This window comes from Peromyscus eremicus, chromosome 15, assembly GCF_949786415.1.
Source record: "Peromyscus eremicus chromosome 15, PerEre_H2_v1, whole genome shotgun sequence".
In the NCBI taxonomy this organism is placed as follows: Eukaryota; Metazoa; Chordata; class Mammalia; order Rodentia; family Cricetidae; genus Peromyscus; species Peromyscus eremicus.
Genome location: NC_081431.1, coordinates 10,167,098 through 10,190,934, shown reverse-complemented (window position 1 = coordinate 10,190,934; position 23,837 = coordinate 10,167,098). Strand labels below are relative to the sequence as shown.

At 41.3% G+C, this 23,837-nt stretch overlaps 1 protein-coding gene across 2 annotated transcripts in view; it reads left to right on the top strand.

Moving 5' to 3' along the window:
• Positions 1-23,837, top strand: part of Eprs1 (glutamyl-prolyl-tRNA synthetase 1) — a 71,437-nt gene that overhangs the window by 38,356 nt on the left and 9,244 nt on the right. For both annotated transcript variants that reach the window (XM_059280160.1, XM_059280162.1), the window contains exons 18-28: positions 5,713-6,072; positions 11,408-11,641; positions 11,935-12,197; positions 13,467-13,518; positions 14,520-14,729; positions 15,019-15,091; positions 16,451-16,530; positions 16,716-16,817; positions 17,288-17,443; positions 18,829-19,026; positions 21,749-21,922. In XM_059280160.1, the coding sequence (XP_059136143.1) occupies positions 5,713-6,072; positions 11,408-11,641; positions 11,935-12,197; positions 13,467-13,518; positions 14,520-14,729; positions 15,019-15,091; positions 16,451-16,530; positions 16,716-16,817; positions 17,288-17,443; positions 18,829-19,026; positions 21,749-21,922 (1,902 nt within the window). The remainder of the gene's footprint in view (positions 1-5,712; positions 6,073-11,407; positions 11,642-11,934; positions 12,198-13,466; positions 13,519-14,519; positions 14,730-15,018; positions 15,092-16,450; positions 16,531-16,715; positions 16,818-17,287; positions 17,444-18,828; positions 19,027-21,748; positions 21,923-23,837) is intronic.

Below are 23,837 nucleotides of genomic sequence, written 5' to 3'. Positions count from 1 at the left end.
TTTCTGGAAAGATTTTTGTTTTGTTTTGTTTTGTTTTTGTTTTTTGAAACAGGGTTTCTTTGTGTAACCCTGGCTGTCCTGGAACTCTCTCTGTAAATCAGTGTGGCCTCAAACTCACAGAGATCCATCTGCCTCTGCCTCCCAAGTGGTGGGAGTAAAAGTGTGCGCCACTGTGGTGGTATTGTGTTCCCCAAAATATTGTGCATCCTAATAAACTTATCTGGGGTCAGAGACAGAACAGCCACAATATTAAACATAAAGGATAGGCAGTGGTAGCACACACCTTTAATTCCAGCACTTGGGAGGCAGAGCTAGGCAGAAATCCATGTGTTCAAGGATACAGCCAAGCATGGTGACTCACGCCTTTAATCCCAGAAAGCGAGTCTTTAATCCCAGGGAGTGATGGTAGAAGGCAGAAAGATATATAAGGCATGAGGACCAGGAACTAGAAGCATTTAGCCTGGTTAAGCATTTGGCTGGTTAAGCTTTCAGGCTTCTAGCAGCAGTTCAGCTGAGACCCATTCTGGATGAGGACTCAGAGGCCTCCAGTCTGAGGAAACAAGACCAGCTGAGGATCCGGCAAGGGGAGGTAGCTGTGGCTTATTCTGGTTCTCTGATCTTCCAGTTCATCCCAATACCTGGCTCAGGTTTGATTTTATTAATAAGAACTTTTAAGATTCATGCTACACGCCACCACCACCCAGCAAGAACACAATTTTTTAAAAATGTAATTTTACTATACTAAAAAACTAAGACAGCCTAGACTGACAGAACATTTCTGGGGGACTCCCTCACCCCCTGCAGTAGATCTTTTTTCCCACCCTCTCTTTCTTCTTTTATTCTATTTTATTATTATTATTATTTATTTATTTTTTTAAATTTACACATTGTTCTGTCTGCACGCCAGAAGAGGGCACCGGATCTCATTACAGATGGTTGTGAGCCACCAAACATGTGGGTGCTGGGAATTGAACTCAGGACTTCTGGAAGAGCAGCCAGGGCTCTTAACCTCTGAGCCATCTCTCCAGCCTCTATTTTATTTTTTAACAGGATTCTTGTTATTTGTACTTTTCCATCACACACTACCCTGTAGAGAGAGCTCCCTCCTGCCATTAAGGTTCTGAAAAGAGAAAAGGAAAAGGAAGTTTCTGTGGTGTGGATGGTAGGAAAAGCTCCTTTGCCTTTTAGATGGTGAATGTGAATATTTTCTGCTTAATAATCTCTGGGAGTGAGGTAGGAAACCCGCCTAGCTGTCTAGTTTAAGAAAGGCTTTGTAGATTGAGATGCATGTCTTGTTCTCTTCATGCAGAGTGGATTTGGAGATGGTAACAGAGCAGTAGGGTGGGGGTCTTCTATAGGCCAGGCTTGTCAGATGTCCCTTTTCATAGTTCTTTAATCTCTCAGGATTTTGAATGTCACCCTCAGCCATGAGTTCTCAAAAGTCTCTACATAGTTAAGCTCAAAAAGCCAGTAAAATATTTATGTCTTAATTAGTTAGTGTTGTTTGAAAAAATTATACAAATAAATTGAAGAAAAGATTTTAAATATTGATTATTTATTCTTAAAATGGTATATTAATTGAAAAAAACAATAGTACTTTTATTTTTTCTTAAACCTTTGATTCTGATTACACACACTGTGCTTACTTCCCGTCCATGTTGGTTTTTGTGATATTTGCTTTTTAAACACAGCAGCTGTGCAAAGGGAGCGTTTTCTGAGATGTTTCATCAAAAGGAATGTAACACATTTGTGTTAAAACTGAACCGCTGTGAGCTAGTAACACAGTGTTTTGTCAGGCATATTGTTCGGTTTCTCTTAGATACTTAAAATATCCCATAGAGCTGCTAGGAACTTGCTGACACCTTTGGATAATCCTATACAGGTGGGATCCATGGATCTTAGCAAATGGGTGGGTCCATTGAAGATAATAGTGTGATGGTATAAGGTTATATTGGTGGTGTGTGATCAGGCTTTATCCAGCAAGAGCTAGGGAAGGATGGGGGGTGGGTAGGAAGTAGGAGGTGGATTCAGAGTATGGAATTAGGAAAAACCAGTAACTTCTAGATTTATTTTGGTTGACTGGGTAAATAAATAACCCAGGAAAGACAGAAGACATAGTTCATTAGGAGAGGAAAGCCTGGCACTATTTACAGTGAGCATGTATGTCTTACACTTTATGCTAATTTGAACAGACTAAAACCTCTGAGTTTACCCAGAAGGCAAAAGAGAGAAACAACAGTTTAAGTGGCAGCATCCTTATAACTGTTTTTGTGCAATTTCAAACTTTGGGCTTCCTCCTTTCCCGCCCCTTCCTCTTTCTCTGTAGCCTCATCATGCTAGGTAAGTGATCAGCCACTGAGCTATGTGTAGAAGTAATCGTCTTATTAAAGAAGAAACACAGAGCCAATGCAAAGATGAAAGCCCAAGAGGTCAGAGCGATAGCTAAGAGCTAAAACCTTACCCTTCACTGCCGCTGCTGTCCTCCTCAGCAAGAGAACTACTTCCTGTGTGTCTGTCTTCTTACAGACTTTCTGTTCTGCCTTCTCATTGGTTGTAAACCCAACCACATAACCTCCTCATCTCTGCCTGTCTATACAGACCTCCAGATCTTCTATGGTTGGTATTGAGATGAAAGGCATGTGTCTCCATGCTGGCTGTATCCTTGAACACACAGAGATCTATCTGCCTAGCTCTGCCTCCCAAGTGCTGGGATTAAAGGCGTGTACCACCACCGCCCAGCTTCAGCTATGGCTTGCTATTAGCTCTGACCCCCAGGCAACTTTATTTATTAACATACAAATAAAATCACATTTCAGTACAAATAAAATATCACCATAGCTATATATCTCAAGCCCAGGACCCCTTAGATACTTGAAATGATTTGTTTATGTAGCTTTTTTTTTTTTTTAATTTAAGTTTTTTTGTATGGTTGTTTTGCCTGTATGTATGTCCAAATCACCTGTGTGTCTGGTACTCACAGATACCGGAAAAGGGTATCATTCCCTGGAACTTACAGATGGTTGTTAGTGGCCATGTTGGTGCTGGGAACTGAACCCGAGTCCTCTGTAGGAGCAATCGGTGGTTTTGACCACTGAGTCATCTCTCCAGCCCCCATAGTTTTGTATTTGTCAGTAGTTACCAAACTAAAATTTCAAAGTATTTGTTTATTTAAGTTTCTTTGAGACAGGATCTGGCCATGTTGCCCAGGTTGGTTTAAACTAGCCATCCTCTACCTCTTCTTCCTAATGCAGTGTTTATAAGAGTAAGTGACTATGCCAGGTTGGTGAACTGGGAAGGTTTTAAAAACTGCTAATTCACTTAAAATAACAAAACCCAGTTGCATATTAACATAAATAACTTTTGGTTTTTGGGGGCATGTGTGGGGGCCAGAATCTCACAGTATATTCCAGGCTGGCCTTAAACTAGCTGGCTAAGTAGCTCATGCTTGTCTTGAATTTATAATCCTACCTCAGCTTCCTGAGTGCTGGGATTACAGGGATATATGTCATTATGCCAGGTTTCAAAAATACCATTTATGAAAAGTAACTGTATTCCAGGACAAAGCTTGCTGTTCAAAGAAAGATGTCATACTGAAGTTTGTAAATCCTTGTTGTTGTTGTTGTTGTTTGGAGGAATGCAGTTGTTTGTTTTATTTTGAGATAGGTTCTCACCATGCAGTCCTAGTTGGCCTAGAACTTGCTATGTAAATCAGGCTGGCCTTGACCTCAGTGTGATTCACCTGCTGGAATTAAAGGCCTGTGCCACCATACCCAGCTTGCAGATCTCTTTAATGTCTTACTTAAGCACCTCTGAAAACTTGAACTGAACACTCATCAAGAGAATGAGATCACAAAAGGCTGATTACACCTTAGTATACCATTATAATGAAATAGCTGTGTCCTTCTAGGCCCTCTTTGAGGGGCTGCAGAAACTCTGAGAGCTCACTGGTCTCGTGTGCCACCCATCCTCTTATTCTCTCTGAAAGATACCAATGTTATAGTAAGTGCTTTTGAGTGTCTGTCATAGTGGAAGTAATGAGACTGATATTAAAGAGTATAGGCTTAATACAAACCACTGAATATCTTGCTTGATGTCGTTTAGATCATAGCTGTGACCATCAAAGGCTAAACTAAGTTGAACATCCAGAGTAATACCTTCACCTGGGTACCAGATGATGGTGGCTCTGTGGCGGATATGGCCTCCATCATGGTAGTGTCATGGTAGGGAGGCTACTTAGGGTAACAGCTCAGACCTCCAGAAGTGAGGGTCTGGAAGAAAAGAAGCAAAACAACAAATATCAGAAGTGTGTGTTCAGTAGGGAAAGGAGAAGCAGCATTGCCTTTATGGTTGTAGCCTGGAAGGTCTCACAGAGTCAAGTCTGCTGTGTACTATTGGGAAGATAGTTCTAAGCCTGCCCATATTCAGGGCAGCAGATACGCACTTCTAGGTGGGAGGAATTTCAAAGAATGTATGGATATGCTTTGAAACCACAAACCCTAAAAAAAAGTTGAAGTGCAGTTGACCATTCAAATGCAGTTGACTGATATTTATTTGTACTCAGTATTGTAGTGAGAGATTTCTGTAGTCTTAATGGTTTCCTTTTGATGATCCTTGAAGGTATTTGCCTCCAGTAAGAGACTGTTACTGTCAAAATTGAAGTCTGATCTAGGACTTATTGATGCATGTGTGTGTGTGTGTGTGTGTGTGTGTGTGTGTGTGTGTTGTTTCTTGCTTCAGCTCTCAAGTTCTAGGATTACATTAAGTGTATGCTACCACATCTGATTCTCTCAGAGTATCTCAATGAATTCTTTGCTAATAAATAAATGACACATCTCAACTTTTAAAAAATGTTAATGATAATGCTGAATGACTTTTTTACAGATTAATTTCTTTTTCTCATCTATTTCACATCGTCTAAATGTGTTAAAAATACTTAACCTTTATATCAACATACATAGTTATTTTATGTTACATTTCTGGTATGTATGGTAATGGTGATTTATTTTTATTCATTTGTTTATTTAAGACAGGGTTTCTTTTTGTGGCTCTGGCTGTTTTGGAACTAGCTCTGTAAACCAGGCTGGCCTTGAACTCACAGAAATCCACCTGACTCTGCCTCCTGAGTGCTGGCATTAAAGGTGTGCACCACCACTGCCTGACCTGAATAAATTTTTTTTTTTTTTTTTTTTTTTTTTGGTTTTTCGAGACACTGAATAAATATTTAACACTAGACAGTAAATCTGTTTACTCCACCAGGTGCTGTGTGGTACAAGAAAGTACCAAATAATACCTACCCAGAGACTCTAACATTTAGTTCTTAGACCAGCACGACCAATAAATAAATAGCAATTAGTATCCAGTTTAAATCAGAATAGATCTTCTAGCCCAGCAGTGATTTATTCTTGACCTGAATGAATGCATTATACTTTTGGTCTTCTAAAGAGAAAGAGGCAGGTTCCTATGGAGTCCTCTTACCTCCCTCGGGTTTTCCTATGATGAGAATGCTGCAGTGACTGTCTGTTTACCTCTCCTTTGTCTGCTGCTGCCATTTCTGTGGGGAAAGGTTTTTAGATGTGAACTGATTCATCTGAGCTTTTGAAAGAATTGAAATAAAAGTTTTTACAAAATATGATGAAATAGTAATTTTGATATAAGCTTGTGAGACTGTTTGACATGGATTAATACTTTACTCTTGGTTTTCTGCATCCATAGACAAGCTCTGCTTCTAAAGAAAGACCAGTGCCTTCTGTGAGTAATACTTGTGCTGCATCTGAGGATTCCTCCCTCCTTTACAACAGAGTGGCGGTTCAGGGAGAGGTGGTTCGTGAGTTGAAAGCCAAGAAAGCAGCAAAGGAAGATATAGATGCAGCTGTGAAACAGCTTTTGGCTTTAAAAGCTGAATATAAACAGAAAACTGGGCAGGAGTATAAACCTGGGAACCCCTCCACTGCAGCAGCACAGAGTGCTTCTGCTACGCCGCCATCTAGCACTGTGGAAAATGCATCCCTCTACGATAAAGTTGCTGCCCAAGGGGAAGTGGTGCGCAAGCTGAAAGCTGAAAAGGCTCCCAAGGTCGGTATGTTGGAGTCAAGAGTACATTGTAAGCAAGCCTGTGAATTCTGTTTGAACACAGCCCCCTCTCCCCGTGAAACAATGTGTAGGCTCCCTGTAAATGAACAGTTATTGCCTGCTGTGTGCCAAGACAGAAAATAAACTCACAGTTGAGACTGGAGAGGTGACTCTGGTTAAAGTTGCACACTGCTTTTACAGATGATCCAAATCTGGCTTCCGGTGCCCACGTCAGGCTATTGACAACTTCCTCTCTGATCTCAGTGTGCACCTGCTCTCATGTGCACATACCTATACACAGTTACATACATACACATAATTAAGAGGAAAATCTTTAAAAGGAAAAAGAAATTTAAATGTTAAAGAAAACAATCCCTCAGTTCTTGGAGGTGAGGGGCGTTGGAAACAAGACAGACTCACTGTAACTTTGTGACATGAGTGTATTTGTAGTCAAGAGTGATGGGGAAGGAGAAGACAATTAATTCATAAAGGATATTTAAAATATTCCTTGTAGGCTCTTTTTAAAAAACAAACAAACAACAAAAAAAAAAAACCCCAAGGTCTCTATATAGCCCTGGCTGTCCTAGAACTTATTATATAGATCAGGCTGGTCTTGAACTCACAGACTGCCTGCCTCTGCTTCCAGGGTGCTGGGATTAAAGGTATAGGCTACCACATCTAGAGGTATCACTCAGTTGAGAGTCTGTGTTTAGTAGATGTGAAGCTTGGATTGATCCCCAGCATAGCACACACATACATTTCTGAGGTAATAGAAGCCTTTTACAGATGGCAGAGTTCACAAAGGGGCATTTTGACTGTGGAACTCCGGTTCTTAGCCCTACATGCATTAGAAGCTTTAGAAGTCTTGTTGAAACACAAGGATCATGTGGCCTCTCTTCCTTTAAGCTTCAGGAAGACCAGGGTGTGCAGAGAGATACCCTCTGTCTTTTGTGTTATTAGTTACATTTCTCATCTCTTACCAAATAACCCAACAGGCAGTATAAGGGGGAAGGTTTATATTGTCACTCACAGTTCAGGTACTGTAGTTCACCATGGGTAAGGCATGGAGGCAAGAGTGTCTCACAGAAGTGGGGACAGGTGGACTTGGTGGACTAGGACACACAGAAAGGAGAATGCAGGCACTGATCTGGCTTTCCCTCTTCCTTCTCTTAATTTATTCTGGGCCCCTAACTGTGAATGGTGCGTCCCATCTCAGCAGACTTCCTTCAGTTAATCCTCTGCAAACACCGTATAGACACATCCAAAGGTGTGTCTCCTAGGTGATTCTAAGTCCAGTTAGTTGGCAATGAAGAGTAACCCTCATAATAAATGTCCAAATAGTTGTTCAGGTGGTGTTGGTGCTGCTGGACCAGGTATTGAAAAAAAGCCACCATGCCTGGCTTGGGGTTTTTTTTGTTTTTGTTTGTTCATATGGCAAGTATTCCTGATTTCTTCTGGTCAAAAGTCCTATGAGACATACCATCAGCAGCCTTAGCCAATCACAGAGTAGAATCACGTTGACTCACCCATCGTTCGAATAGCCCTGAAAATAGTATAGGTTTTTAAACTGGCCATTAAAATTGGGTGTGAGACCTTATCAGCCTGAGTGAATGTGTGATCCTTGGCACCAGTGATGTGGTTGCAAGAAGAGCCGAGGGAAGAAGACATAGTTTGGGGAACAGAGAGGGGAAGGATGGATGGAAAGGAAGTGTGGGATAGGTGGGGTATGGGTCCAGTGGATGGATGAACATGAACTGAAGGGCAGTTTCAGAGGCAGGTACAAGTCCACACACTCCATCATTCTGCATGTTGAGGCTATGCCTGATCCTTCCAGGTCCAGTATGAGCACAGATGGCTCTTTTTAAAATTGAGAAAAATTACACTTACTCCTTATGTATTTAGTGTCTGAATGACTTTTTTAATACAGCAGCTATAACATGGCAAAGGCTTTGTGAAGCACTAAACTTTAGATTCTACAGCCCAGTTTAGCAAACTATGAAGTGTTGGAACACCACCTGCCATACTGTGTTGTCTGTGTTGTCTGTGTCTGTTGTATGCTGTAGATGTGGAGTTGGGTATTTGAAATTTAGACTCACAGAGCCTGATCCCTACCCTAGAGCAGAGGGTATTGAAGACTTACATTGCTAATAGTATTTACAAACTAATTCTGGGCTCTGTGCACTGCTGTTCCAGCTGGTACCAGCTGGTGAAGTCATGACTGCTCTGGAGCTATTTCTTACAGGCTTTGGTAGTCCAACTCAGCACAGATTTCTAATTAGAAGATACTGTTTTTTAAAATCCTGTGATCTTTTGTTAGTCTCAATATCTTCTAAACATGGACCACAAGCTTCAGCATTCCCTTCAGCTGGAAACATCACTGGTTCTGATTCCCATTTCCTCCTACCCTCCAAGTGCAAACTGCCCTGGAGAGTTGTTTATTACTGTTTGTTGTGTATAAATATTGCATGTGCTAAGGAGAAAAGGTGAACTTTTTTAGAGAGAAACTTTGACGCGTCCTGGCTATTTTAAAAAGTTCTCTTAGCATTTAATATCTTTTTTTTTTTTTTTTTTTTTTTTGGTTTTTCGAGACAGGGTTTCTCTGTGTAGCTTTGCGCCTTTCCTGGGACTCACTTGGTAGTCCAGGCTGGCCTCGAACTCACAGAGATCCGCCTGGCTCTGCCTCCCGAGTGCTGAGATTAAAGGCGTGCGCCACCACCGCCCGGCTCTCTTAGCATTTAAATAGCTAAGGGAACTAGATTTTTCTTTTTGATGTTCCCTCCATTCTCCATGTTGAAATGCTCCCATCTAGTGGCTGCTGCAGAAATAGCTTTTCATGTATTTGCATTCTAAATGAGACCAGATGAGCACTTCTATTTTTCTCCATTCTCTTCGCCTCCCAATCTTGAATTACAATTTTAGGTTTAGTTTTGCATTCCTCAGATTCAGTCTGAAACCTAAGAAATTTTGTGTGGATTGTTTACATCATTATTAGTCCATATTGATAACTATGTAAAATTTTATGTGTGTAATCCATATTTCATAAGCTCAAAACAGCCTTTGTCCATTAAGAATTTAACATCTGTTAGCTCTGGGTGTTGTATATTGTTCCAAGAAGTAAGTACATCATACGGTTTCACTTAGCAAACTCTTTTTAACCCCAAAACAATTTAAAAGCTTACTTTTCTCATCCTTTAGTTGTACCTTATGTAGTGCCAGAGACACACTCAAGTGATAGGAAGTATGTGTGTTCATGTGTGGTGTGCATGTGTGTGAAGGTGTGTGCTTGCCAGATGTTGACTTGAGGCCTCCTCTGTCTGTGTCGACCTCATTATTTGAGACAGGGTCCCACTGAAGCTGGAGCTCACTGTTTTGGCTGGACTGTCTGGCTAGCAAGCCCCTCACGCACACTCAGGTCGTTGTTCCGTGCACTTGTGATGCTGTGGAGACTGTAGTCAAGATCACAGGATATGGTTTCTGTCTACCTCTTCCCATGTCACTGTGGGTCAAGCACTTAGTTTCTGATATGTGCTGCAAGACAGTCCTTATGAAACACTTAGTATGGCATCTGGCATAGAGTAAATATGCATTGAAATGATACATTTCTTTGTTAATAATTCTAATTTCCCTCAAGAACCTTAGGTACTTTCTAAGTCATCAGGGAAATTTGTGTAGTGATTGGTAGAGTTTTGCTCTTATTTTGGAAGTATGTATTATACATGTAATCTTGGTAGAATAGAGTATTGAATAATGTAATAGATTGTTTAGCTTAATTTTCTATAATATTTCAAATTTATGTTGTCAAGGAATTTTTCCTAATGTAACTATCATTTGACTTCAAACTCAAGTGAATGTTGAAACGTGTGTCTGTCTGTGTGTGTGTGTGTGTGTGTGTGTGTGTGTGTGTGTGTGTGTGTGTGAATGTAGGGCATATGTGGAAATCAGAAACAACTGTGGGAGTCAGTTCTCTCCTGGGTCTAAGTCAGGTCATTGGAACTTATTTCAAAAAGTATTTTGTAGACATATTTCCAAGGGTATCCCTTGTTTTCTCCACATTTTCGTTCTTTTAGCTGATTCTGCCCTCCCCTCTGATTTCTTCTATCCCTCTCCCTGAATTCTCATTCCCTTTCTCTTTCACTTTTCATTTAACTGTGACCTTTTTCTTCAGAAGAAAGTCTATTGGGAAAAAGCTCTTAATTCTAAAGTAATAGCAACAAGAGTCAGGTTGGGAATATAGACAGCCTTCTCTAATTTCTTTGTTCACTCCCCAACCCTCTTTTTCCTGAATCAAGGCTACACTGTGTAGCCCAGGCTGGCCTTGAACTCAGGATCTTGTGCCTCAGCTTCCCTAGTCTGGAATTATGAACATCTACCAACACACCTAGATTATCCTTTTGCATTTACTCCCTCCTTGTTGTTCTTGGGATGATAGACTGCAAAGTCTACAGGCAGAAAAACAAAGTAACTCAAGAAGATGTGAATTGTTATCTCCTGGATGCAGGTTCCTTGAGGTTGCTCTAGTGCTGCTCCTGCATGGCTGTGAGCTTGTCTTGGGTGTACTCCCTCACTCCTGTTGCATTGACTCTGTTACCCTATGCAGTGATGTGATGTATCCATGAGGCACTCTCTCTTCACTAAGTTTCTCAATCAGATGTTGATTTGTGGTGCATTTTGAGGTCAGGCATCCAGCTTGAGTCCTTTCCCTGTACTGCTATCTTCTGTGATAGAGTATCAGGTGTCTCCTTGCTGAGGGTGTCATCCTTTCTGTTTATGTTGAATTATCAGATATTAAAATATGCAGGTATTCATGTAACTTAAGACTTCAACATACTTTGTCACTTCTTTTTAGTCTTTGAAGTGGTCAGTGGAGACAGGTTTCAGAACTCGATCAGATAACAAAATGAAAGGGTGCACAATCCCTTATATAAAGTAGTGTGGTATTTCCATATTGTCAATTCATTTCCTTCTATGTATTTGTGTGCTTAGAATCCTCTTGAGATTACTTACAGTACCTAATATGATGTAAATAGTTGTCCTGTTTAGGAAATAATGAAACATTGGTATATTTTCAGAATAGAGCAGTGTTTTGCCACATGCATCTTTTAATTTAGAAAGTATATTTTATTCAACTGAGTCTTAGAAAGAAATTTTTAGTCCAGTTTCTTCTTTCCTTGCCCAATTTTTTATGATACTTTTTTTTTGTTTTCAAATATTTTTGGTCTTTGAATACTTGGATCTCTGAATGTAAATGGCTAAGTATTCTTTGATAATCATTAAAGACTTTAAAATGACATTGAAATATTTGTAGATGTGAAATACTTCTCTTCCTCTTTATTTTCAGGCTAAAGTAAATGAAGCTGTAGAATGCTTATTGTCCCTAAAAGCTGAGTATAAAGAAAAAACTGGGAAGGAGTATGTCCCTGGTCAGCCCCCAGCATCTCAGAAGTCACATTCAAGTTCTGTCAGCAGTTCTGAGCCTGCTGGTCTGGAGACACCGGAAGCTAAAGTGCTCTTTGACAGAGTGGCTTGTCAAGGAGATGTAGTCCGGAAACTCAAAGCGGAAAAAGCCTCTAAGGTCAGTGTGGGTTTGCTTTGTGTGGTCCTACTTTCTATTAATTTACATAGCCATGTGTAGCTAGGGACAAGACAGTGCTCTGCGTAGATCACCTATTTCTAGTACTGTAGGCTAGTTTTGTCCCTCTTATATTCTTTATATTCTTAGTATTTTTTAGCATTTTGTGTCTATATCTATTGCCCTTAATTAATTGTTGTAAGCCTCGTAAATCTGGGTGTGTATTTGTTAATGTATGCCAGGACAGTAATTTTCACTGCATGTTGTCTTCTCTGTCCTCCTTTGTTACACTGAAGGATCAAATAGATTCAGCTGTACAAGAACTCCTTCAGCTGAAGGCACAGTACAAGTCACTGACAGGAATTGAGTATAAGCCTGTGTCTGCTACTGGGTCTGAAGACAAAGATAAGAAGAAGAAAGAAAAAGAAAATAAATCTGAAAAGCAGAATAAGCCTCAGAAACAAAATGACGGCCAAGGGAAAGAGTCTTCCAAAGGCCAGGGCAGTGGGTTGTCATCGAGTGGAGCGGGAGAAGGGCAGGGGCCGAAGAAACAGACCAGGTACTAACCGTTTCTGCGTGAATTCAGTTCCCAAGAGTCTGTCTTTAAAATAAGCAGGTCTTGGTTTATTATCATCAAGGCAGAATGCTCATACTCTGGTGTCAGTAGATAACTTCCACCTCTACATCTTCTATTTAGTATGAAATGTAAGTGTATATACACTTACGTGAATATTCATTTATCTGTATGGTCGTAGCTGCTGTTTTTATTACTTTTTATATTTTACCTTTGGTGAGACACTGATCTTTTTTTTCTCTTGAGATATGGTTTCTCTGTGAAACAGTCCTGGCTGTCCTGGAACTCACTGTGTAGACCAGGCTAGCCTCGAACTCACAGAGATCTGCTTGCCTCTGCCTCCCAAGTTCTGGGATTAAAGGCATGTGCCACCACTGCTTGGCAACACTGATCTTTTTTAGTTGTTAATATCACCTGTGTTGAGATTGACAAAAGCTTTTTAGTAGAGAATATATGTGAATAGACTTTGGTTTTGCCAAATATATTTTAATTGAAAAAGAATTTTATAATAAATAAATGTCTACTTTAAAAATCATAGTTCTAAACAGATTTGTCCTTGGCAGTTTTCATGGACAACATCTGACCAACTTTTGCGAAGCTGTTTTGATGCTGGGCAGGTGTGATGATGCCCATGATCTCAGTACTTCAGAGGCAAGAAAACTGTCCAAGCGTGGGCCAGTTTGATCTATCTATCAAGTTATAGCTAAGCAGGGGCTAAATAGAGAAAACCTCCCTGTGTTAAAAAACAAAGACTGAATTGCTTTCTAGATTAAAAGCATTATTGTGGAAATGAATAGAAAAAGAAGTAAATATACAAATGACTGAAAATGAAGAGCTCCCCTGTTGAGCTTAGATTCTTACTTTCAGTTCAGCCTGCTGCGGTTTGAATGTTTTCCATAGTGTGTATGCTGGGAACTTAGTGCCCCAGTTGGTAGAGAATAGGATGTAAAGGTGGAGCCTTTGCAGCAGTAATTAAGATAAGCCAAGGTCGAGGAAATGGGGTCCAGTGATGGTGTTAATTAAAACAAAGGAAGAGTCCCCAAGCTAGCAGCTTCCTAGTACTTTGCTGTGTCACACCCAGCACAAGTTATGCCCCTAGAGGGCCCTCTCCACCCACGAGACCAAGGCCTGCACCAGGAGCCAAGTAAGCTCTGTTCTCTAGATGGCTTGTTCTCCAGTATAGAAAGCAGACTAAGACACAAACTAATGCAGGTGCCAAATGAAGGATTCATTTTTCCTTTTGCATGTCTGCAGATTGGGTCTTGAAGCAAAAAAAGAAGAAAATCTTGCCGAATGGTACTCGCAAGTGAGTATGCTTTCAGTGGGCTTTTATGTTAATATTCTCAAGGTTGGCTTTATGTTCTGATTCTAAAGTCTAGGGAGAAAGGTAGGCCTAACAATGTGATTTCTCCCCCTTTCTCATGCGCGCGCGCGCGCGCGCGCGCGTGTGTGTGTGTGTGTGTGTGTGTGTGTGTGTGTGTGTGTTCGTTCAAGCATGTGCATTTGTATGTGTATGTGCACATGTGCATAAAAGCATATGGGGGTTACCCTTAGAAAAGTCATTCACCTCCTTTGAGACAAGATCTTTCTTTGACCTGGCCTCACCAATTAGACTAGGCTGGCCGGCCAGTGCACCCTAAAAGCCCTCTGTCTCCGCTCTCCCTCCTTCCCTAGCATTGACATTACAGGTGCACATCTCACACCATTACACTTGACATCTTAGGGGTCTGGGGATCAGTGCAAGGTAGACATTGTACCTATGCCTGTGCCATCTCCCATGATGCCCATTATAATAGCTATCATGTCAGGTGTGGTGGCACATTCATGTAACCCCAACACTTGGAAGAGGAAAGCAAGAGAACTTGAATTCCAGGCTAGCTGGCCTACATAGTGAAACTGTCTCAAAATAAAAACTAAAAAGAAAAGAAGGCTAAGGGTGTAGCTCAGTGGGAAGTCTGCAGACTTTAGAGTCCTGTTGTGTGTTGCTGCTGTTGCTGCTGCATGTAGGAAAGTATGTTTTTCCTGCACATTAAGGAGGGTGTTTCCTAGCTAGGCAAGATGACATGTGCCTGTAATTCCAGCATTTGGGAGGCAGAGACAGGCGGGTCTCGTGAGTTCAAGGTCAGCCTGGTCTACAGAGTTCTAGGACAGCCAGGGCTACACAGACACCCCATTTTGAAAAACCAAGATAAACAAATAAATAAATGACAGTGTTTGCCGTTTCTACAGATAGGAACTTTAATTTCCACATGCTCTTGCCTTTGCACTAGAATGCTGGTTCAGTTTACAGGTCTTTCTCTTTAAAAGGTCATCACAAAGTCAGAGATGATTGAATACTACGATGTGAGTGGCTGCTATATTCTCCGTCCCTGGTCGTACTCCATTTGGGAATCCATTAAGGACTTCTTTGATGCTGAGATCAAGAAACTGGGAGTTGAGAACTGCTACTTCCCCATCTTTGTGTCTCAGGCTGCCTTAGAGAAGGAGAAGAGTCACATCGATGACTTTGCCCCTGAGGTACACTGGAAAAGACGGGGGTTTCTTTTTGTGGTTTCTCTTATAAACTGGAATTATATCTTCAGTAGAGTTAACAACCAACAAGAGACATTTGGGGCTATTCCTCCTCTTTATAATGTCCTGTTTCTTCTACTCTATGGAAGGTTAGTTGTTCGTCACATTCCCTCCTGATGACAGGAGCGAGAGTTTGGACCCTAGTTGACACTGAGAACACCTGAAAGTTGACATATACTTATGCTCTTCAGAAACGCCACTAACACCGTGTCCACCATCCTTTCTATCTTACCAGGTTGCTTGGGTGACAAGGTCGGGTAAGACAGAGTTGGCAGAGCCAATTGCCATTCGACCCACCAGTGAGACAGGTGAGAGCGGCCTGGAGCACTGGAGAAGCTTGCTGAGCTGTTAGGGCGGGGTTGCGTCTCGCTGTTTCTCATGCTTACACTCCTTCCTGAAAACAGAATTTACTGAAAGATGAAGGCAGAGTGAAAGTCTAAGTTATGTAGATTTCATGTTAAGCCATTTAGTTACAGAGTTCTTTAGCAGTAGGATGGAAGTCTCTGTCCATCTTTCTTCTTTTTAAAGAAAAACACTTTGTTTTAGGTCCTTTATTTATTTTTTATACACTAAGCCATGAATTCATAGAGAATAGTCTCTGGCTTCACATGTATGTGGATAAAGGGACAGTGCCATGTTTCCTAAAAAGCCTGGAGAATCATTTTGGCAAGTTACTGGAAGATAGCTGCTGTGGCTGAAAGGTGTTTTTCTTTTTTAAACAGCATCTATTTTTGTTCAGAGTTACTACTTTATAGAGGGAATTGTATTGGATTGTTCTTGGGATTGATTATAAAATTGCAAATGATATTCATTTAGATTCATATTCCTGTAGAGTTTTTTGTTGGTTTTTTGAGACAGGGTTTCACTCACATCCAATTCTAGCTGACCTGGAACCTGGTATTTAGGTCAGGCTAACCTGAACTCACAGAGATCTGATTCCCAGGTGCTGGGATAAAGGTGTGCACCACCACGCTCACCTTCCCTAGGGTTTTTAGAGTGCTTTCATGTGGCTGTGTTGTGTAGTTTTCCTGCCATGGGAAGGCAGAGACAGCCATCAGTGAAATAATTTTCCTGGAATTATACTTGGTGATTGGGTGTGCTACCAGGGTCTGAGAGTTTGGGCTTGGTGGCATCCTACGGTGATTACCTGTCTTCACAGTTAGCGTGCTCATTCTCTAATACTTCCAGTGTGTTTTTGTGTTTGCACTTTTGAAATTAGAACTCTAGTTTTTTTGGTTTTGTTGTTTTTTTTCTCATACCAAATTAGTTTTGTTTTAATGATTGTACATTGTAGACAAGTCATAGTTCCTGGCAAGTGTGTTCTTCATTGGATGGGAAATCTGTGAATCTAACAAATTCTGATACATAGCTGAATTCAGGAATAACATTGACATCTTTAAATTTGGTAATGATATATGTAAGCCAAAGGAGAGAATTAAACGTTTGAGATGAAGAATGAAAATGATTTTACATAGAACACAGAGTATGTCTATCTTCAGGGTTGTGATTGATAGACTAGGTAATGATGTCATTCAGTGAGCCATCACAGATACTAGAGCAAACACACTTTAATTCTTTAATTCATATTAATTACATTGCAAATTTAACTCTTGTCGGCCTTAAGGAGGAAGTCAAATCCTAAGTGTCTATATTTTCTTGACTTTCAGTAATGTATCCTGCATATGCAAAATGGGTGCAGTCCCACAGAGACCTGCCCATCAGGCTCAACCAGTGGTGCAATGTGGTGGTAGGTGCACGCGCACTGTTTATTACTCGGCCGCCATTGTATGTGTCCATTGCTCTTTAGAGCATGCTTGCTGTTTTTGAGTGTGAAAGTAGTTTTCAAAGTGTTTTGGATCACAATATTTATTTTTGTGATAATATAAACGGCAATTTTCCTCTACTGACTGGCTTTGTCCTTGCATCCTACAGCGCTGGGAGTTCAAGCACCCACAGCCTTTCCTCCGCACTCGGGAGTTCCTGTGGCAGGAGGGGCACAGCGCCTTTGCCACCTTTGAGGAGGCAGCTGAGGAGGTAGGAGCAGTCCTCTACTATGCCCGTGTCTCTCTAGGCCTGTTTGTTATTGTTTGGCTTATGCTGTGTAATACCTGTTTGAAAATAGAAAGTTAATCCAAGAGTAAACAGAGTGTAAAAACTGCTTATTAAAATTTTACTAGTAAATTTACTATTTAAAATTTTTGTATGATAAAGTTAGATTTTAATTTATAGAAAATTAGTCATATGATTGAAATTAATCATTTTTTAATCAATCTGATTACTGTATATCTCTCAAGCACTCTTCTCCGACATTCTAAATTTATTTGTACTTAAATGTTACTCAGCCTCACATTGCTTTTTTGTTGAACATCTTCCTTAAGTCTCGCATTGACTTCTTTAACCTTTCCATAATTTTATTGTTGTTTGAAGTCCTCTTCACAAACAGTTTGAGATAGTGTAGACTGACAAGCCTATACTGAGTAAACATGCCGTAAATGTTGTTACAGGTCTTGCAGATCCTTGAGCTATATGCTCGAGTGTATGAAGAGCTCTTGGCAATCCCCGTTGTGAGAGGAAGAAAGACTGAAAAGGAGAAGTTTGCAGGAGGAGACTATACGACCACAATCGAAGCCTTCATATCTGCCAGCGGACGGGCCATCCAGGTATGGATGTGCTGTGCTACGTGGCAGCTGGACGCACTGCCCACGGCGTGGCTGCAGTATGTGCTGCTTTGTTAGTACCTGCCAGTACAGAGAGCAGTAGTGAGGTTCTGAACAATAAAATCACTAGTGTGCACTCTAGTATGCCTTTCCTCGAGGTGGATCCAGATGGAGACAGTGAGTGACCGAAGGGACATCTGCTCTCTGTTCATTACAGCATTACAGTCAAGTGGTGGCGATGTCACCTGGTAAAAAACAATGCACATACCACAGTGGAATATTAGCCATGGAAGGAGTGAAGTCTGTCATTTGCAGTACCATAGATAAAATTGGAGATGTTTGTGTTAAGTGAAATAATAAACAAGGCATTGCATGATCTTAGTGGTATGTGAACTCCAAGGAAGTGATAGTATATAACTTGAGAACAGAATGGTGGTCCCTTAGAAGTTAGGGAGAAATGAGTTGGTCAGTAGGCACTAAATTTTAGTTCTATAGGAGCAGAATGTTACACTGTGGCCAACGATGGTGGGAGAAACCTATGATCACAGCACTCCAAGGATCTTGAGTATGTGGCTAGTGTGAGCTACAGAATAAGACACTGTCTTTAGGGGAAAGAACAATCTGGCCTGTTATTGTGCAGGGGGTAAGTATCAGTAGTAATGCACTGTGCATTTTTAAAATACTCAAAAGATTTTGAAAGTTTTTATCAGAAAGAAATGATGGATTCTTGAGATAAGTTTAACATGATTTAAACATTACAAAATGTGTGTGTGTGTTGCCTCATTATGTTGATTTAATTACTGAGGAAGAAGTACAGTGCTTGTCTAGCATGCATAGAGCCATTGATCACCAATTTTTATTGATATATTGATGATCAATACTCCATTAAACTGAGTTGAATCATGGTACACGCCTATAATTCCCTGGAAGTAGAGGCAAGAGGATCAGGTATTCCGGGCTACTGTCAACTCCATAGTGAGTTCTAGGGCCACGTGGGCTGTATGAGACCCTTCCCAAAAGAAAGGGGAAGAGAGGGGGAGGATGAGAACAGTGGTGGAGGGCACCATGTGCTACTTTCTAGGCCTGGTCTGCATCTCCACAGCAGTGAAGGAGGGTTTCGTCCTGAATCCCCAGGCACGAGCTCAGGTAAAGCCTTACATACAGAGTTATTCCTGTCGGAAGGGGCTGCCCAGAGCAAAACTGGTACTTTTTTTTAACCAGTCCTTCTCTCTTGTCATGTCAATCATATTGGTATCTTAAGCATTAATGCCAGAAAAGGAGATAAAACAGTAGATGTGGTGGTTTTCTAAAGTATGTGATCTTGTCGTCATTATTTTCAAAGGAATAATAGTTTAAAATTAAAGCTTGTGTTTCTCTCCTTACTTTAGGGAGCAACATCACACCATTTAGGCCAGAATTTTTCCAAAATGTGTGAAATAGTTTTTGAGGATCCAAAGACACCAGGAGAGAAGCAGTTTGCGTTCCAGTGCTCCTGGGGCCTGACAACTCGGACTATTGGTGTGATGATCATGGTTCATGGGGACAATATGGGCTTAGTGTTACCACCTCGTGTAGCCTCTGTTCAGGTAAGGAAAATGTTCCTCTTTATCATTTCTTTTGTGAGAGTGTAGACCATGTTTACAAAGGACCTTTGAAAGGGTACAGAAACAATAGAAAATACAGCCTAGACCATTCTATTGTGTAAAGATATGTATGTTTGTATTATTTATTATCTCAAGAATTTTAAAAATTACTTTGTTGAAATCTTATTTTAATTTTTTTCTTGAGTTTGCTAATTTTATTTTGAGTGAATGTTTTGTCTGCCTGTATGTCTGTGGACCATGTGCATGCTTGGTTCCAAACAAGGTCAGAAGAGGGCATTGAATCCCACGGAATTGGAATTAGAGATGGTTGTGAACCACCACGTGGATGCTCTTAACTGTGGAGCCATCTTTCTAGCCCTAAAATTTCTTTAGAAATAAGTTTTTGAAGTTATTTAGAATTGTTTAAATAAAATATAGTAGGTTAAATGAAATGCATTTAGTGTTGGTAAGTGATAATTAACTAATTAGTACATGTTGGAGACAAATTAGAAATTACACCGATTGATTTGTGGTAAGATTTAGTTACTGGAAAACAGACTGAGGATTGTGTTAGTGATAAACCAGTTCATGCTGTAGCCCTGAAAAGGTTAAATCAAACCTCCAAGCAAGACAGGGAAGCAGCTTACACTAGCTGTGGTTATGGCTAAAAGACCTGGGGCTGGAGAGATGGCTTGGCGGGTAAAATAGCATACCACTGCTCTTACAGAGGACTGAGGTGCAGTTCTTAGTGACCATGTGTGGCAGTTTACAACCTCCTCTAATGCCAGCTCCAGGGAGCGTCTGTGGTGGTCTGAAAGAAAATAGCTCATAAAGGGAGTGGCACTATTAAGAGGTATGGCCTTAGTGGAGGAAGTGTGTCACCTTGGAGGTGGGCTTTGAGGTCTCATATATGTTCAAGCCACACCCAGTGTCTTAGTTCACTTCCTGTTGCCTTTGAATCAAGATGTAAGGCCTCTCAGCTCCAGCACCACGTCAGCCTGAGTGCTGTCTTGCTTCCCACCATGGTGATAATGTATTAAGCCTTTGAACTGTAAGTGAGCCACCCCAATTAAATGCTTTCCTTTATAAGAGTTGCTGATAGCAATAAAAACCCTGAGTAAGACAGAGTCCAGTGCCTTTAGCCACAGTGGGTATACAGACACACACATACACACACACACACACACACACACACACACACACACACACACACACTCTTAAACCAAATGCTGGATGTCGTGGTACATATCCTTAATTCTAGTACATTGGAGGTAGGGGCAGACCAATCTCTGTGAGTTCCAGGCCAACATTGTCTATATACAGAGTTTAGAGAAAGAATAGGCCTGTCAGGGCTACATAGTGAGATTCTGTCTCAGAGACAGACAGAGAGACCCCAGCAAGTTACAGGACAACACATCCTTGCTTGTTCTCTTCATGCAGACTTAAACACCTAAACTTTTTTGGGGGGAGGGCGGGGTTCGAGACAGGGTTTCTCTGTGTAGCCCTGGCTATCCTGGAACTTGCTCTGTAGATCTAGCTAGCCTCGAACTCAGAGATGTGCCTCCGTCTGCTTCCCGAGTGCTGAGGTTAAAGGCATGTACCACCACCACCTGGCTCCTAAAACTCTTAGGTCAGTTTTGCTGACTTTTCCCAAGAAATATTTGGAGAGATGGGAGACCATGTCTTCAGAGGAAAGTGGAAGTTTGGAGATGTAATGGACAGTGACAGAGAGATGAAGAACTATGGTCTTCCCAAAGGTGATAAAAAGGAAAGGGAAGAGATTCCAGTGCTCAGATGCCACTAGAGATGTAGAAACAGCCAGGTGATGTGACCTCAGCAGTCAGTCACAGACAGACATAAAGAACAGAAAGCGGCTACCCTGAAGGAGAGACACATTGGGAAACAAAGAGGGGGCCTGGTAGGCCACAGGCTCAGAATAAGGGTGATAAGGAAGAGGATGGGAGTGAGGGGTAAATGGCTGTCCTATACTGTGTGCGCTCCTGCAGTTGAGTTGCAAATGTGAAATTCACATGCAGCTCAAGATCACATCGCTACAACAGTGCAGGTTTTCGTGTTGCCCCTGAGATTCTTTGTAGAAAAGGAGCTTTTAAAGCAATGCAAAATGTAGTATTTCAAGACATTATTATGTACAGTTGGATTTTTTAAGGCCCTTTGATGTTGGATCATCCTAAATATTTAATTGTTTTTGTTAGTAGTACTTTGTTTTTAATATAGTGGCCCAACAGCAAATTTTAAGAATTTTTGTCAGTAGTAAGATTTGAAATTTTAGGGTGCTTCATATTGTAGATTATTTTATTTTGTTTTGTTTTGTTTAAAGATTCTGTGTGTGTGTGTGTGTGTGTGTGTGTGTGTGTGTGTGTCTGTGTGTGTCTGTGTCTCTAAGTGTATGTCTGTGCTTCACATGTGTGTTGGAGCACTCAAAGGTTAGAAAAGGAGTTGGACTCCCTGGAGTTCCTTACAGATGATTGTGGGTCACTAGGTGGGTCCTGGGAACCGAACCTGGGTCCTGCAAGAGCAGTAAGTGTTCTCAACCACTGAGCCATCTCTCCAGCACCATGTTTTTAATTGTAGTGATATTATGTATATTTAAGACTGTGTCAGTGGCATGTTTTAACTTCCGTGAGGTTCGTTTCTGTAGGATCTAGCTGATTCATTATTGTAGATGTCATTATGTGTATGTGGTGTGTCTTTGGCTGGACTCTAGGTGGTAGTCATCCCGTGTGGAATCACAAACGCCCTCTCTGAAGAAGACAGAGAGGCACTGATGGCAAAGTGCAATGGGTATCGAAGGCGGCTACATGGCGCTAACATTCGAGTCCGAGTTGATCTACGAGACAACTACTCTCCAGGCTGGAAGTTCAATCACTGGGAGCTGAAGGTACGCTGGGGTCCTGTACTGGGGAGATCTGGATTTCTGCAACTTAAGGGTTTTTATTACCTCCCCACATTTATAGTTGTGAGTTCCGAACACCAGTATAGGTCATACTGTGTAAAAGGGGTTTCTAGAGTGTGTGCTTGATAAACTAATTTCTGTGGAGGTTCAGCTTGGTGGGAGAACACTTGGCATGTGCTTGGTCCTGCCTTTGATTTCTGGTACTGTGGCTTGTCTCCCTAAAAGTTTTATGGAAGCCAGTTTTTATTATGTTAGACTAAAAATGATCTTGAAGTGTTTGTTTATATAACATATAAGCCTCATTTGGTGGGTATGTTACGTGCTTGTATCTGGAGTTCAGTCACTGGCATAGGGAGGTTTGGGTGATGATGGACTCTTCACAGGTTCCCTCCATCTGCAGTCTGGTCCACATGGCTACATATCCCTTTGCTGTTGTTTCTAACTCTGTGCATACAAAGCCTCTCTATAAACTCTGGTTTAATATTTTTGGTGTATTTTCATTTCCTGCACAGCTTCATTATTAGGTAGTGTATGCCCTTTATTCTACTTTTCAAACTTTTACCATTTACCATTTGCTTTAAGCTATGATAGAGAATATTAACTTAGTCTAGGAATTAGGAGGAGTAGTAGAACTTGAGAATGGATGTTTGATGTGTTGGGGTTGTTCAGAATTAACCATCTCGAATTACAAAGCCACTAACATTTATCATCTCATTTTAAAAATGGCTCCTATGGTAAGCCTGTGCCCAGCTGCTGACCCTGCTTTTTTTGTGCTCCCTACCTTCAGGGACGACCTTAAAGACAGTCAGCCTGTCCTCTGTGATTTGTCTTTAGCTGCAGCCTTTCATTCACCTAGGAATAGCTGGGGATACCAGCAGCTGCTTCTCTAAGCCAGTTCATGTGTGAAACTGTTGCTGTTAGCTGAACCAAAATGATTTAAATGCCATCTATTTCTGAATCCTCCACTTCCCTCCCCTCTTTACTTCCTTCCCCCAAAGATAGGGCTTTATGTCTTTCACTCTATCCCCAGGAACCTGTTCAATGAGGGTCCAGTGGGCCTGCTGGCCTTCACTTAAGTTTCCCTTTGTCTTTGACGTGAGTACTACGCAGCAGCCATGCTGTATTTAGAAACACCTGGCTCACAGTGTCAGAGCCCTAAATTGGTTTTAAAGCAGTGGTTCTCAACCTGTGAGCGGTGACCACTTTGGGGGTAGAGCGAACCTCCTCTCTCAGGGGTTGCATATCATTTATCCTGCATATCAGATATTGGTAGCAAAAATACAGTTATGAAGAGGCAATGAAATAGTTTTGTGGATGAAGGTGACCACAACGTGAGGAACTGTATTAAAGGATCGTAGCATTAGGAAGGTTGAGAATCACTGTTTTAAAGGATCTTTCACTAAAATTTAAGACCTACTATTTTTCAGATAGGGTTCCAGACCCTACAAATGCAAGGTCTCCCTGGACCTTAAAGGCTTTGGTCCCCTCAGAGATGGAAATACACAAGACTTGAATATGCAGGAGTCTTATACTTGCATATAGCCAGTTCTTAAGTTCCCTCATGGAAATCTGAGAGCATGATGGTTCTCAGACTTTGTCTAATGCCAACAGTCTGTGCAGCATATAGTAACTCCTTCAAATATGGATTTCAGCCTATCCTCTAACTTCCAGTAACAAGAAACTGGTGAAGCCTGGCAGGAGTACTTTAACTAGCCCTGCAGGTGATTCTCGTGCATGCTGGAGTTCCATTGAGAGCCGAGGCAACCCAGCCATAGCACACGTTTACCAGGAACGAGTCTGGGGTGTACCAGTGTGCTAACCCCCTCAGTGCCTTGAGGGGTTATCTTTGGTTTCAAGCTGCCTCTGTGTTCCTCCATGTACCACGTGCCGTTTGTGAGGA